Raw genomic sequence first — 15,209 nt, forward strand, 5'->3', positions numbered from 1 at the left:
AGGTTAAAATTGTAATGTGTCATAAAACGCAAATTTTAATTTAAGAATAATGTTTAAAGAGAAATTTATTTTTTTGAAGAAAAATCAATTTGTATATGACAATAATATATCGCCACTCTCAGCTAAGCTGTCGCCACCAAGGGGGATAATATCGTTCAGGTTGAGAGCCTTCGTGTTCACAGACTATAGAGCCTGTGAACACAGGCTATAGAGCCTGTGAACACAGGGTATAGAGCCTGTGAACACAGGCTATAGAGCCTGTGAACACAGGCTATAGAGCCTGTGAACACAGGCTATAGAGCCTATGAACACTAGACTGTGAACCTGTCTAGAACCTCTAGAGTCTCCCAGGCTCTAAGAGACAGGAAACGTCTAGAGTCTGGTCTAAAGGCTCCTCACATGGCTCAAAGTCATGGACAACCAGAAGTGATTAACAACAACTCAAGGCGCTCAGCCACCAGAAGCCCAGCATTCACCTTTACCATTCTCAAGAACATAACTCCAACAGCAATCACTCATACTGAGACTGACGAGTTTTGAACACGTTCGGTGAGTATGTATGTATACATTAGTTAACTTTGAAGATTATTTATAATGAAAGAAATAATAATATCATTAAATACATTCTAGTACAAGGATATTAATGAGTAAATATAGCATAACAGCTCCTAGCTTACAGCTTAATTTAGGAATGTACTTACCATTCCTAATGAACAAATAGACTTAGTTGATGATGAGTCACAATAACGTGGCGGAAATATGTTGACCAGACCACACACTAGAAAATGAAGAGACGACGACGTTTCGGTCCGTCCTGGACCGAAACGTCGATTGTGAGACTTAAGAATCGTCCAGGACGGACCAAAACGTCGTCGTCCCCTCATTTTCCAGTATGTTGTCTGGTCAATCAGACTTAGTTGAATAAATAAAAAAAAGTGAAACAGAAACAGGGAAATTGGAAGGCAAACTGAAATAAAATGGAAAATGCAAGTGAGATGGTAGAAGCACAAGAAGAGACATCCGGAACGGCATCTTCTGGAACGCAGGCATGGGCGCCATGGTCTTCCGCTCGTCCGTGTAAACGAGAACTAATTTAGCTAACGGTGGGTGTCGGCGGGCGGTCGACCCTCGGAGTTTAACCCCGTCGGTATCTCGCTTTAAGATTTATCGAATTTAATGTCCCAACTCGACGGGGCTATTTGATTTACCTCTCCTCCGGGGGGCTTTATCTGTTGGTTTTGGGAGAGACTGGAAGAGTTAACTGTCTCCTTTGAAGCGAGGTGGAGAATAGCGAAAGGCCGGAAAGAGTTTTTTTTATCGTGTTGGGGGACCGGAATGAGAGAGTTCAGAGCATAAGAACATAATGGGCTTGATGGTGAAGGGGGGTAGGAGGGGTTGAGAAGGAAGGGAGAGAGAGATTGAGGAGGAAGATGGAAGGGGTTGGTGAAAATGAAAGGGATTATTAGAAGGGCTTAGGGCTAGCGAAGGAAGAGGGCGAGAAGGATTAGTTAAGCAGGTTAAGACGGATTGGGAGTAGATAAAATACTGAAGAGTTAAATTCCAAAAAATTAATCTGGCAGCAAACACAGACAACAGGTGAAAGGTTTAGCGGAAAGGAGAAAGTGGAATGGGTTGAAGTGTACGAGGGGTGGAAAGATGGATTGAGAGGAAACGTACAAAGATACTAGGAAGGAGAGGAGTTAGGACCGGAAAGAAGCTCAGGAAGAAGGAATAAAATGGCAAAGATATACACAGAGAATTAGCAAGATGGTTGGGAATGGACCCCAACCTCTCCCATCCCATCCCTGACAGCTGCTGACGACAGCTGGGACTGTGACTGACTAATGTCGCTACTCAAGGCTGATTCATACAATAACTGGTGGATATTTATTGCATCTCTTCGTAAAGGGGACGGGCTGGCTTGAATCAGAGGGTCAGTGGGTTGTGTGTGTTTGGTTACTTTGCTGGGTGGTTGATTGGCTGGTCAATTTGCTGGTTTGTTGATCCATTGTTTAACTGACTGGATGGCTAGTAGACTGTAAGTTTAGTTGAAGGGTTGCTAGTATTTTTAGTTTGGTTATTTATCTCCATGGCTCATTTGCTTTGGGTGGTTACTTCATAAGTTATAGAAACCGATTTGCTGATTAGTTGGTTGGTTATCAACGTAGGTTCGTTGGAAGTGACTTGATTCGTTGCTTAGCTGGTAATTAAGTTGTGTAAAGCTGGATATTTATCAAACCTTACTAACAACATTTTCCTGGAGAAAGCAGACCATTGGAAATCTTCACAATACTTAGATGGATTGCTTATCCTAACATGTTGAAGAGTGACGTCTGGGCGAGGGAACATGGGCTACCAACACATCAGAGCAGCAGCTACAGCACAGAAAGAGAAGAGCTAATTCCAGCCTTAGCACCGGAAGAACAAGTAAACAAAAAACTATATCAGCAGCATATCCGAAAACTAGCATAAATAGGAATGATATTTGGAAACTTAATCCAATTCTAGAATATGTAGCACCTGCTTGGAATCCCTTAATGTTGAAACACATGGAAAATGTGAGTGATCCCTCACTGTCTCATTGCCTGGAGAGGTGGATATCTGGGAGGTTAAATACCCCGGAATTCCCACCTCTTTAGGGCTCTGAGTATGGTGTAGTGGATACAAGTGCGTACCTGCCATCTTGATGGCCAGGGTTCGAGTCTCTTAGTGGGCGTGTATGTCTAAAAGTTCTATACTTCAAACTTGTGGTTTAAAGCAAGTCATTGCATATATATATATATATATATATATATATATATATATATATATATATATATATATATATATATATGTATATATATATATATATATATATATATATATATATATATATATATATATATATATATATATATATGTCACCCGTGCACATAATGAGAAATATTACCAGGCAAGAAATCTCACATTACCTGTTATTCAAAAATTCTCTCTTATTTAAGGTTGGAAGGGAAGTATTCTCCTCCCATTCCTCTGCAGGATGGGCAAACTTGAACCATTAAGAGTTACTGCATTGAAAAAGTTCTGATTTTTCAAGTCTTGTGACAGCTATGATCTTTTGGACATATATTCAAGATTTCTTAAGAAAAGAAAATCGAATTGGTAATTAGATCGTTATCCTAAATTAAACTGCATCAATAATGCTGGTTATCTTTCTTTTCTTACTATTTAGCTGTAAGCTAAATAGTAAGTTATTTCAATAGTTAGCTGCTATTTAGCTATATATATATATATATATATATATATATATATATATATATATATATATATATATATATATATATATATATATATATATATATATATATATAGTAACAGCAAAAATTACACCAGTAAATAACAGCAAAAATAAGAACAGTAAAAGCATGAGCAGCAGCAGCAGAAGTCGCGGTATTAGCCACAACAGCACAGTCAGCAACAACAGCAACAGCACAGTCAGCAACAACAGCAACAGCACAGTCAGCAACAACAGCAACAGCACAGTCAGCAACAACAGCAACAGCACAGTCAGCAACAACAGCAACAGCACAGTCAGCAACAACAGCAACAGCACCGTCAGCAACAACACCGTCAGCAACAACAGCTACAGCACCGTCAGCAACAACAGCTACAGCACCGTCAGCAACAACAGCTACAGCACCGTCAGCAACAGCACCGTCAGCAACAACAGCTACAGCACCGTCAGCAACAACAGCTACAGCACCGTCAGCAACAGCACCGTCAGCAACAAGAACAACAACACCGTCAGCAACAGCACCGTCAGCAACAACAACTACAACACCGTCAGCAACAACAACTACAACACCGTCAGCAACAGCACCGTCAGCAACAACAGCTACAGCACCGTCAGCAACAGCACCGTCAGCAACAACAGCTACAGCACCGTCAGCAACAACAGCTACAGCACCGTCAGCAACAGCACCGTCAGCAACAAGAACAACAACACCGTCAGCAACAGCACCGTCAGCAACAACAACTACAACACCGTCAGCAACAGCACCGTCAGCAACAACAGCTACAACACCGTCAGCAACAACAACTACAACACCGTCAGCAACAGCACCGTCAGCAACAACAGCTACAGCACCGTCAGCAACAGCACCGTCAGCAACAACAGCTACAGCACCGTCAGCAACAACAGCTACAGCACCGTCAGCAACAGCACCGTCAGCAACAAGAACAACAACACCGTCAGCAACAGCACCGTCAGCAACAACAACTACAACACCGTCAGCAACAGCACCGTCAGCAACAACAGCTACAACACCGTTAGCAGCAACAACAACAACAACATCGGACACCAGGCCGGGCCCCATCACCAACTTGAATTTTGACCACTCTTGACATCTTAAGGCCTCGAGCTGAGAGATAAGTGAGAAAGAGAAAAATATTTCTCACATGTAAGCTCGCCAGACTGGACAAATTGTGTTGTTGAATTTTCACCCTGAAACATGAGACAGAATCTGTCGAGTGTGATTCTGCCTCTCGAAAACCTGATGATGAATAACTCTCAAGGAGAAATGTTTTCCTTCAAGTACAAGCTTCATTTTTATAACATCTGGATTGTACTTCTCGACGTCGGTAATGTACCTGAAAGCAATAGCGCGATGCTTACAAGATATTGATATTAAAAAAAATGTTTTCTGACTGCAAAAGTCACTCTATTACGTTTGATATTGCACGATGATATCAAGGTGAAAATTCGGCTTTACTGCAATTCTTTCTTCCCTTCCCATTATCCCTCTCTTTATCTTTTCCTTTCGCTGTATTAAAGTGAGAGTATTATTGAGAACAGAGCGACACATGCATAGAATGGGAAACTATACAAATTATATATTAGCATCGATATAATGGTGACATTTAAAAACACACATTTACTGTGAAATTTGAATATGAATATAATCTCTCTTCTTTCAATTAATGTATATCATGATGAAATCCGCTGGGATTTTTTTCGTTTGAGCTCTTTGAAGGTGTATTGGCGTGCGTTCCTAAACAGCTGTGTTTGTGGGAATTGAGTTTAGGTATTGAGCCTTGTGCGTGTGCGTGTGTGTGTGTGTGTGTGTGTGTGTGCGTGTGTGTGTGTGTGTGTGTGTGTGTGTGTGTGTGTGTGTGTGTGTGTGTGTGTGTGTGTGTGTCTGTGTGCGTGTGTGTGTGTGTGCGTGTGTGTGTGTGTGTGTGTGTGTGTGTGTGTTTGTGTGTGTGTGTGTGAGTGTGTGTGATCATGTCCTCCAGTTCCCTCGTATTCTCTAGTGTAGTGGATTCAAAGTCCATCAGCCTTTCCTTGTAATTTGAACCCTAGGTCTCGAGCCCAGTCTTTGTTGATTATCTTTGGACCTTCTCTTTTTAGGGATTTCTTTCAGGCGAGACTTCCATGCATAGACCCTTTCATTTTCCAGGGTCTCAGATAAGTTGTGTAAAGGGCCCGGAGGTCTCTTTTGTCTAAGTTTCTGTAAAGTAAATGGACGTTTTCTAGTTGGCCTTTGCTACTGACGCTGTTCTGCTTATATGTCCTTCAGGAATTTTATTTTGGCTTGTATCTAATCCTAGCTTTCTTCCTTTTCTGAAGCAGAAGTATATCTCCCTTGCATTCTATATTGTTGTATAGGTCTTGTGGAAAATTATGATTTCAGTGTTCCTATTTTCATAATTTTATATTTAGCTTGGTTGAATTCTATCAATAATGTTTCAGACCCTTCTTCAGGAGTGCATTAAGATTCTATTACAGGGAATAGCACTAACATCTTCACCTCTAAATTTTTTCCTTTGCAATATTTGGTATTTCCCTAAAAATATTCTATTGAAATCATACCAGTCTTGTCTTAAATTTGGATTCAAAATTGCAAGCAGATCAGATTTTGGCCATTCTTTGAGTTAGTCTGCTTTATTTGACAGTCCATTTGCATTCCTGTATTAGTTTTATTTGTTGTTCCTTTCTCTTGATGAGGAAATGTATATGTTTATCTCTCAGAATGGTTAGTAATATGTTTATTGTTTGTGATGTGTGTATATATATGTATAACACGATGTACTGAACGGGGTGAGAATAGCTTGAGCTACCTCATCCCTTTGTGTGTATTTTACATCAATAAACTTATTTCAATTTCAATTTCAATATCAATTTCTCTGGATGAGCAGATTCCTGTTTTGGCATAGGGGTGCATATTGCTATTGGGTGAATGGGTAGACAGTGTGGGTGTGTGTGGAGGTATGGGAGAGGAAATGTGGCGGTGGAGATTAAATGTCGGTGGGACACGGGGGTTGGTGTTGGATTAAGGGGGGTTAATGGAGAAGCTTGGCAACTGGAAGAGGGAGGATATGGCATTGAGTGATGAGTCCTGGGGGAGAATGTGCGAGGAAGGGGTGTGTGTGCATAGTTGACGATTGATAGCTGGCAATTGATGGGTGGAACGGGGGAATATGGTGTGTTGAAGATTTATTGGTAGCTATTGGTTGGTGAGGAGAAGGGGTAAGAAGTTGGCGTTGCTGGGTTGGGATGATGTTACATTTTCGACCTCTTGCCTTAATCTTTTTCTCTCAAAAACATCCAATTCTCTCCCTCAATTCCATTTTCTTGCTCGGCCCCTTCGTGTGTGTGTGTGTGTGTGTGTGTGTGTGTGTGTGTGTGTGTGTGTGTGTGTGTGTGTGTGTGTGTACTCACCTAATTGTGCTTGCGGGGGTTGAGCTCTGGATCTTTGGTCCCGCCTCTCAACCGTCAATCAACAGGTGTGTAGGTTCCTGAGCCAATTGGGCTCTATCATATCTACACTTGAAACTGTGTATGGAGTCAGCCTCCACCACATCACTTCCTAATGCATTCCATTTGTCAACCACACTGACACTAAAAAAGTTCTTTCTAATATCTCTGTGGCTCATTTGGGCACTCTGTTTCCACGTGTGTGTGTGTGTGTGTGTGTGTGTGTGTGTGTGTGTGTGTGTGTGTGTGTGTGTGTGTACTCACCTAATTGTACTCACCTAATTGTGCTTGCGGGGGTTGAGCTCTGGCTCTTTGGTCCCGCCTCTCAACCGTCAATCAACTGGTGTACAGATTCCTGAGCCTATTGGGCTCTATCATATCTACATTTGAAACTGTGTATGGAGTCAGCCTCCACCACATCACTTCCTAATGCATTCCATTTACTAACTACTCTGACACTGAAAAAGTTCTTTCTAACGTCTCTGTGGCTCATTTGGGTACTCAGCTTCCACCTGTGTCCCCTTGTTCGCGTCCCACCAGTGTTGAATAGTTCATCCTTGTTTACCCGGTCGATTCCCCTGAGGATTTTGTAGGTTGTGATCATGTCCCCCCTTACTCTTCTGTCTTCCAGTGTCGTGAGGTGCATTTCCCGCAGCCTTTCCTCATAACTCATGCCTCTTAGTTCTGGGACTAGTCTAGTAGCATACCTTTGGACTTTTTCCAGCTTCGTCTTGTGCTTGACAAGGTACGGGCTCCATGCTGGGGCCGCATACTCCAGGATTGGTCTTACATATGTGGTGTACAAGATTCTGAATGATTCCTTACACAGGTTCCTGAACGCCGTTCTGATGTTAGCCAGCCTCGCATATGCCGCAGACGTTATTCTCTTTATGTGGGCTTCAGGAGACAGGTTTGGTGTGATATCAACTCCTAGATCTTTCTCTCTGTCTGTTTCATTAAGTACTTCATCTCCTATTCTGTATCCTGTGCCTGGCCTCCTGTTTCCACTGCCTAGTTTCATTACTTTGCATTTACTCGGGTTGAACTTCAACAGCCATTTGTTGGACCATTCACTCAGTCTATCCAGGTCATCTTGTAGCCTCCTACTATCATCCTCTGTTTCAATCCTCCTCATAATTTTTGCATCGTCGGCAAACATTGAGAGGAACGAATCTATACCCTCTGGGAGATCATTTACATATACCAGAAACAGTATAGGTCCAAGGACTGACCCCTGCGGGACTCCACTTGTGACGTCTCGCCAATCTGAGACCTCACCCCTCACACAGACTCGTTGTCTCCTGTTGCTTAGGTATTCCTCTATCCACCGGAGTACCTTCCCTCTCACTCCAGCCTGCATCTCCAACTTTCGCACTAGCCTCTTGTGTGGCACTGTATCAAAGGCTTTCTGACAATCCAAAAATATGCAGTCTGCCCACCCTTCTCTTTCTTGCCTTATTTTTGTTGCCTGGTCGTAGAATTCAATGTAGAATTCACACACACACACACATGTGTGTGTGTGTGTGTGTGTGTGTGTGTGTGTGTGTGTGTGTGGAGCATGGTTCTGCGTGTATGTTTGTATACCTGTAATTGTACTTGCAGGGCAGGTGAGGAATAGAGAATATTGAAAATTGGTGGAACTGAAGAGCAAGTCCAAATAAAGAGAAGACCGTGAAAAAAGAAATGATGGGAGGTGAGAAACATGAATGAAGAAAGGAAGACAGGTAAAGTAATTATGAAGAATATGTGGTACTTGGAAAACGAAAAAAAGGCACAACTTGAATAAATATTTAAAACAAAAAATATATAGAGAAAAAGACAGACAAAGAATGATAGGGTGAGAGGGGGGGAGAGGACAGAGGAGGTGGATGGTCAAAAACCACTTCAATCGCCCTGGTTACTGTGGGGGAGGAATAATTGGGTTGTCTCAGCCCAGAGGTAACCAAACTTGGCCAAAACTTTCACAGCTTCGTTGTCTTTATCTCTCAAGTTAGTGTGTCCGCCACCTGGGAGAGGTGTTGGAGCATAGCACTGAGAACTTTGCAGGAGTGTAGAGGGGTTTTGGGCTGAGTGTTGTGGAGGTTGCAGCAGGGAGGCAGAGGATGCAGGAGAAAAGCAGAGGCTACAGTAGGGAAGCAGAGGCTACAGCAGGGAAGCAGAGGCTGCAGGAGGGAAGCAGAGGTTGCAGGAGGGAATCAGAAACCTCAGATCGCCAGCTAGTAAGATTTATTTTTTTTCTTTCAGAAGGGTTGGTGGGAGGAAGCCCTGTATTTAGTACAAGTTTTCCATTCACGTATAATGTGCCAATATGTTTGGATTAGTATGAATTTGTTGAGTTATTTGTTATTTATACACGTGAATCACGATTCCAGAATTTGAATAACACATTACGAATTTTTTTGGGGGTTTAAATTATTACTGGTGGACAAGTCGGAGCCTTCAGATAGCGGAGTTTGGCATGTCTATGGCTCAGATGTACAGAAGAGGGGACAAGGAGTGACCATGTCACAGAAACAATGTCGACGAGGGCATAAGGAGTGCCCAAGACATAGACGTACAAAGAAGATACAAGCAGTGTTCTATTGCACGGTATCTAACCCTGTAAGCCGTCTGGGATCTTTGTTTTAATGATACATCCATTTAAACACTATATAATCCAATTATAATCTTAGTAAAATCTGTTTCACTCAAGGAAAATAGTATTTCTGGTTGTGTTAGACTTTTGTTTGTGATTATGAATCTTTCGCAAAAGATGAATCAAATGGAGACTTTTGGGACACTACCTGACCTTCTCCAGCCTCGTCAGGTAGACTTCTCAACCAATCAGAGATGGGCGACAAAAGGCATATTTTGATTGGTTGGAATTTTTGAAATAGAAGACGTCAGTCAATCAAAATGTTGGAGACTCGTTGCTCAGGAGTGCAGATATTGGCCAACTGAGCCCTAGAGCTCTCTCCAGACTCTGATGGCGCGACAGGAGCTTCCACCTGATTGGTTCTCTTGAGAATCGCCTCATTTCTCTTTTGGAACCACAGTTTGAGGAATGGATTTGCTCAGCCATGGTTAGCAAGACGGACAGCCAAGAAGAAGGGTCCATCTAATCTAAGAGGTTATTTCGCTAGACCGGTGGTGATTAGTTCAACTAATCAGCTTCTATTACACAACTTTATGTGGTATTTGCAATTAGTTTCAGACATTCCGAAAGGTGAAAGCAAGGTTTAGGAAATTATTTGAGCATTCAGACATCTTCGAGAGTTGGAGCAGTTCAGGGATTGTCAATAAGGGTCCTAGTGATAGGTGATTTGGGATCAGCCTTTTTTTTAAACCACTTTAGAGTTTCACTCAATCGAGAAGTCCACTGTAAGTTTATTTTATGCGAATGGAAGAATTCGAGGTCGTGGTAAAATATATATATGGAATGATTACGGCACAGAAGAAAATTTAATTAACAGTTGAAAATAAGTCTTACAATACAGGACAATCTTGAAACTGTCAGTTTATAATGTATAATAATAATAATAATTATAATAATAATAATAATAATAATAATAAAAGTCAGTTTATAAATTACACACAAGTTTAGCTTAAAATTTATTTCGTGCCTTACATTCATTCTAAAGTATTCTCCAGGTTCACTTAATACCTTTGAGTAATTCACTTAATTCCATAACTAGATAATTGAACTCCGATCAGGTCAAAGGGAATTATTCTGAAGAGTTGTACATATTGAACCAATCTTTGATAAAGAGCGAATCTTCTCTCTAGGTCTATAGTTCTGTGGGTTCATCTTGTGCCACAATTAGGCTAGTTTTAGGTTTATCAGAAAAGAGAGAGATTATCACACATTATTCAAGTATGTAAAATACATATGTATTATGTCTTTCACATGTATAGTGCAAGTAGATTACACATGTATATAATAGGTCCATTATGTCCGCAAATTAACATGCACTCAGAATTATTATCATTAACGGATAGCAAATTAATTTAACGCTGATTCTAATTAAACTTATATCCAGCTGGAAATTAAACTTATTGATCCCACTGCTTAATCAGTCCAATTTATTTTATTATAATTTACATTTAAATCTAAGCGCATTTATCTAAATTACGCTATTTCTGAGCTGATAATGTGTGTGTGTGTGTGTGTGTGTGTGTGTGTGTGTGTGTGTGTGTGTGTGTGTGTGTGTGTGTGTGTGTGTGTGTGTGAGTGTGTGAGTGTGTGGGTGTGTGTGTAGGCTTTGTTGTGCTTGCAGGATTGAGCCCTTAGCTCTTGGGTCCTACCTTTATTAACCGCCGTTTGTCTAATGTATTGACTCTCGATCTATTTAACTCTTCACTATTTCTCTTTCACACACATCCCATGATGCACACCGTAACCACCGTCTAACTACTTGGTTCCTATTAAATGCTAGGCGAACAGATGCATCAGGTGAAAGAAACTCTGAAACTATTTACTTCTGTTTGTGCAATCGTACCCGGGCTCTTAGGACTACGACCCCGAGCTCTATCCACTCAATCTAAGCCTTATGTGTGCGTGTGTGTGTACTCGCCTAGTTGTAATCACGTAGTTGTGTTTGGGGTGGTTGAGCTTTGGCTCTTTGGTTCCTCTTCTCAACAGTCAATCAACTGGTGTACAGATTCCGGGCCTACTGGGTTCTATCAAACCTACATTTGAAACTGTGTATGGAGTCTGCCGCCACCACATCACTGCTTAGTACATTCTATTTGTTAACTACTCTGACACTGACAAAAATATTTCTAATGTCTCTGTGGCTCATGTGTGTGTCCGTGTGTGTGTGTTTAAAAATGTATCTGAAATGAAGAAAACTAACCTCCCAGAAGTTGAAGCTCCTCTTGCTAGGGATACTTCATTAACAGTTTCCAATTCAACTTTTGGAGCTCGTCTTAACGATAACTCTTTCTACTATTAATATTACTAATCATACACTTTGCATTGCTATCCTTATCCATGCAGAACAAAGCTGTTAATAACATTTTAGAAATACGTTGCTACTGACAGCTGCCTAATATCTCAGTAGCTGTTAGACACGCCTAATGACACTCAGAAATATCCTGATGAAGATATCATGCCTTCTTAATAGGATAGCAAGTGTGAGTCTACACACATGCCTCCATGTGAGATTGGGAGTACCTCATATTGAGATTATGAGGTACTTAATTCATAATATAGTGGAATTAAAGGGTGAGGCAATGCTTCATTCAAGGAGAAAATAAAGCTGTCTGGGTTCAGTGCTTCAGCTGTGTTCTGATAAAGTCCCCTAAGAACTAACCTGAATTAAGTTAACTAGAGACTCTATAGCAGAACGTTTTCTGGGCTCAGTGTTGTGATTCAGAGAAGAAACGTTGGCATGTGTCTGGTCACCTTGAGGAGCTGGAAGAGGTTTTGAACAGTGTTATTTATGTTTGTGTAATATGTAAATAATTTTTTTATTAGACCTACACGACACATGATCGATAGACTAATGAAATAAGTACTAAAAAGACCAAAATCAACCACTGAAAAAAGTGCTAAAAATGACCAAAATCTACCAATGAAAGAAGTGCTAAAAAATTCGATAGTGAAAGAAAAGAATCTTGATTTTATAGAGAAAAAAAACAAAGATTTTCTCCGCGCATCTATACATCATCCTGTCTTTGCTCTGATTTTAAACTAACTGTGAAATATTAATAGTAAAATTATGATGTGTCACAGAATACTTTAAAGAAATGTAACACAATTCAAACAGCAGCACATATAATAAGTAGAAAAATATCTAGACGACCACGAACCACGGATATATTTTCCCAATTTTTCTGTTGTCTTTCCAAACAACCTTTCGCTTAGATGAGCTCGCCCGACCCGTCCACCCTCCTCCTCTCTATATTCCTTTATCATATCTTATCTTCTTTCTATCCTTCTCTTCTCCTTTATTTCTAAATTTAGCATCCTTGATAAACCATTCGCAAGTCTTTTAAACTTGCATAACTGCACATCAACAGAGGAGGTGTACGCATGATGTCTACCAGTGTAACTATACATATCTCCTTGTATACTGTTGTCACCGCTAACTTCCCGCTGTGATATACATGCCAAGTTTGTTGCAAGACGTTGTTGATGGGAATATACATCCCACAAGTCTCTCCAGTGAGGTGTTGCTGGACCGGCTTGCTTCTCAGTAGAGTTGCTCCCTGTCTCAGTGCAACCTCAGTGTATCCAACGTGTAAAATGCAACCTACTACGAAAAGGTGCGTCTTATAAGTATTTATGAGGTTTGGAAGGTTGCTTAGGTTCGTATGTTTTATGCTTAGGTTAGGTTAGGTTAGGTTAGGTTAGGTTAGGTTAGGTTACATTTTGAAGTGAGAGGAAAATCAAGAGATTGTTCGTCTCAGTCAGCTATGGTGGACATATTCCACGCAGTGATGTTGGGGACTATGATATGCACTCTATCACCACCACCATCAGTAACACAAGCTCCACCACCATCAGTAACACAAGCTCCACCACCACCATCAGTAACACAAGCTCCACCACCACCATCAGTAACACAAGCTCCACCACCACCATCAGTAACACAAGCTCCACCACCATCATCAGTAACACAAGCTCCACCACCACCATCAGTAACACAAGCTCCACCACCATCAGTAACACAAGCTCCACCACCACCATCAGTAACACAAGCTCCACCACCACCATCAGTAACACAAGCTCCACCACCACCATCAGTAACACAAGCTCCACCACCATCATCAGTAACACAAGCTCCACCACCATCAACAGTAACACAAGCTCCACCACCATCATCAGTAACACAAGCTCCACCACCATCAACAGTAACACAAGCTCCACCACCATCATCAGTACCACAAGCTCCACCACCATCAGTAACACAAGCTCCACCACCACCATCAGTAACACAAGCTCCACCACCATCAGTAACACAAGCTCCACCACCACCATCAGTAACACAAGCTCCACCACCATCATCAGTAACACAAGCTCCACCACCACCATCAGTAACACAAGCTCCACCACCATCATCAGTACCACAAGCTCCACCACCATCAGTAACACAAGCTCCACCACCACCATCAGTAACACAAGCTCCACCACCATCAGTAACACAAGCTCCACCACCATCATCAGTAACAAAAGCTCCACCACCATCATCAGTAACACAAGCTCCACCACCATCATCAGTAACACAAGCTCCACCATCATCAGTAACACAAGCTCCACCACCACCATCAGTAACACAAGCTCCACCACCATCAGTAACACAAGCTCCACCACCACCATCAGTAACACAAGCTCCACCACCATCAGTAACACAAGCTCCACCACCATCATCAGTAACACAAGCTCCACCACCATCATTAGTACCACAAGCTCCACCACCATCATCAGTAACACAAGCTCCACCATCATCAGTAACACAAGCTCCACCACCATCATCAGTAACACAAGCTCCACCACCATCATCAGTAACACAAGCTCCACCACCATCATCAGTAACACAAGCTCCACCATCATCAGTAACACAAGCTCCACCACCATCATCAGTAACACAAGCTCCACCACCATCATCAGTAACACAAGCTCCACCATCATCAGTAACACAAGCTCCACCACCATCATCAGTAACACAAGCTCCACCACCATCAACAGTAACACAAGCTCCACCACCATCATCAGTACCACAAGCTCCACCACCATCAGTAACACAAGCTCCACCACCACCATCAGTAACACAAGCTCCACCACCATCAGTAACACAAGCTCCACCACCATCATCAGTAACACAAGCTCCACCACCATCATCAGTAACACAAGCTCCACCACCATCATCAGTAACACAAGCTCCACCATCATCAGTAACACAAGCTCCACCACCACCATCAGTAACACAAGCTCCACCACCATCAGTAACACAAGCTCCACCACCACCATCAGTAACACAAGCTCCACCACCATCAGTAACACAAGCTCCACCACCATCATCAGTAACACAAGCTCCACCACCATCATTAGTACCACAAGCTCCACCATCATCAGTAACACAAGCTCCACCACCACCATCAGTAACACAAGCTCCACCACCATCAGTAACACAAGCTCCACCACCACCATCAGTAACACAAGCTCCACCACCATCAGTAACACAAGCTCCACCACCATCATCAGTAACACAAGCTCCACCACCATCATTAGTACCACAAGCTCCACCACCATCATCAACAACCTTCGTCACTACCTCCATCATCATCAACCATCATCATCAGCACCACCATCATCAACACCACCCCATCACCATCAGCACCATCACCAGAAACACGTCTGTCACCATCAGCACCACATCATCACCACCAGTAACAGTCTGGTGAAACACTCATTACTCTCAGCTCACACTCTGGGAGTGGAAGCAACGAGTTAACTCATGGAAGTAACGTTTTAATAACTCACAACATT

General features: G+C 42.0%; 2 protein-coding genes across 2 annotated transcripts; one reads left to right on the plus strand and one right to left on the minus strand.

Annotated features, from left to right (window-relative positions):
- Positions 1 to 2,316: 2,316 nt before the first annotated feature.
- On the plus strand, positions 2,317 to 4,312 carry LOC138358774 (putative cyclin-dependent serine/threonine-protein kinase DDB_G0272797/DDB_G0274007). The gene is made up of 2 exons (XM_069316948.1): positions 2,317 to 2,427; positions 3,437 to 4,312. The coding sequence occupies exons 1-2, from the start codon at positions 2,317 to 2,319 to the stop codon at positions 4,310 to 4,312; spliced, it is 987 nt and encodes a 328-aa protein (XP_069173049.1).
- A 166-nt stretch (positions 4,313 to 4,478) lies between these two features.
- Positions 4,479 to 15,000, minus strand: LOC138358775 (PE-PGRS family protein PE_PGRS33-like). The gene is made up of 4 exons (XM_069316949.1): positions 13,719 to 15,000; positions 12,031 to 12,131; positions 5,377 to 5,489; positions 4,479 to 4,629 (listed from the first exon to the last, which is right to left on the minus strand). The coding sequence occupies exons 1-4, from the start codon at positions 14,998 to 15,000 to the stop codon at positions 4,479 to 4,481; spliced, it is 1,647 nt and encodes a 548-aa protein (XP_069173050.1).
- Positions 15,001 to 15,209: the final 209 nt, after the last annotated feature.

This window comes from Procambarus clarkii, chromosome 86, assembly GCF_040958095.1.
Source record: "Procambarus clarkii isolate CNS0578487 chromosome 86, FALCON_Pclarkii_2.0, whole genome shotgun sequence".
NCBI lineage: Eukaryota > Metazoa > Arthropoda > Malacostraca > Decapoda > Cambaridae > Procambarus > Procambarus clarkii.

Bases quoted from the DNA above. Each gene is read 5' to 3' on its own strand.
- LOC138358774 (XM_069316948.1), top strand. From the start codon at position 2,317: ATGTTGAAGAGTGACGTCTGGGCGAGGGAACATGGGCTACCAACACAT. The intron at 2,428-3,436 runs GTAAACAAAAAA...TCGCGGTATTAG, and splicing joins CCTTAGCACCGGAAGAACAA to CCACAACAGCACAGTCAGCA.
- LOC138358775 (XM_069316949.1), bottom strand. From the start codon at position 15,000: ATGGAGGTAGTGACGAAGGTTGTTGATGATGGTGGTGGAGCTTGTGGT. The intron at 5,490-12,030 runs GTTAGTTCTTAG...TTTACTTTACAG, and splicing joins CTCTAGTTAACTTAATTCAG to AAACTTAGACAAAAGAGACC. The intron at 4,630-5,376 runs GTCCAAAGATAA...TATTGCTTTCAG, and splicing joins GAAATCCCTAAAAAGAGAAG to GTACATTACCGACGTCGAGA.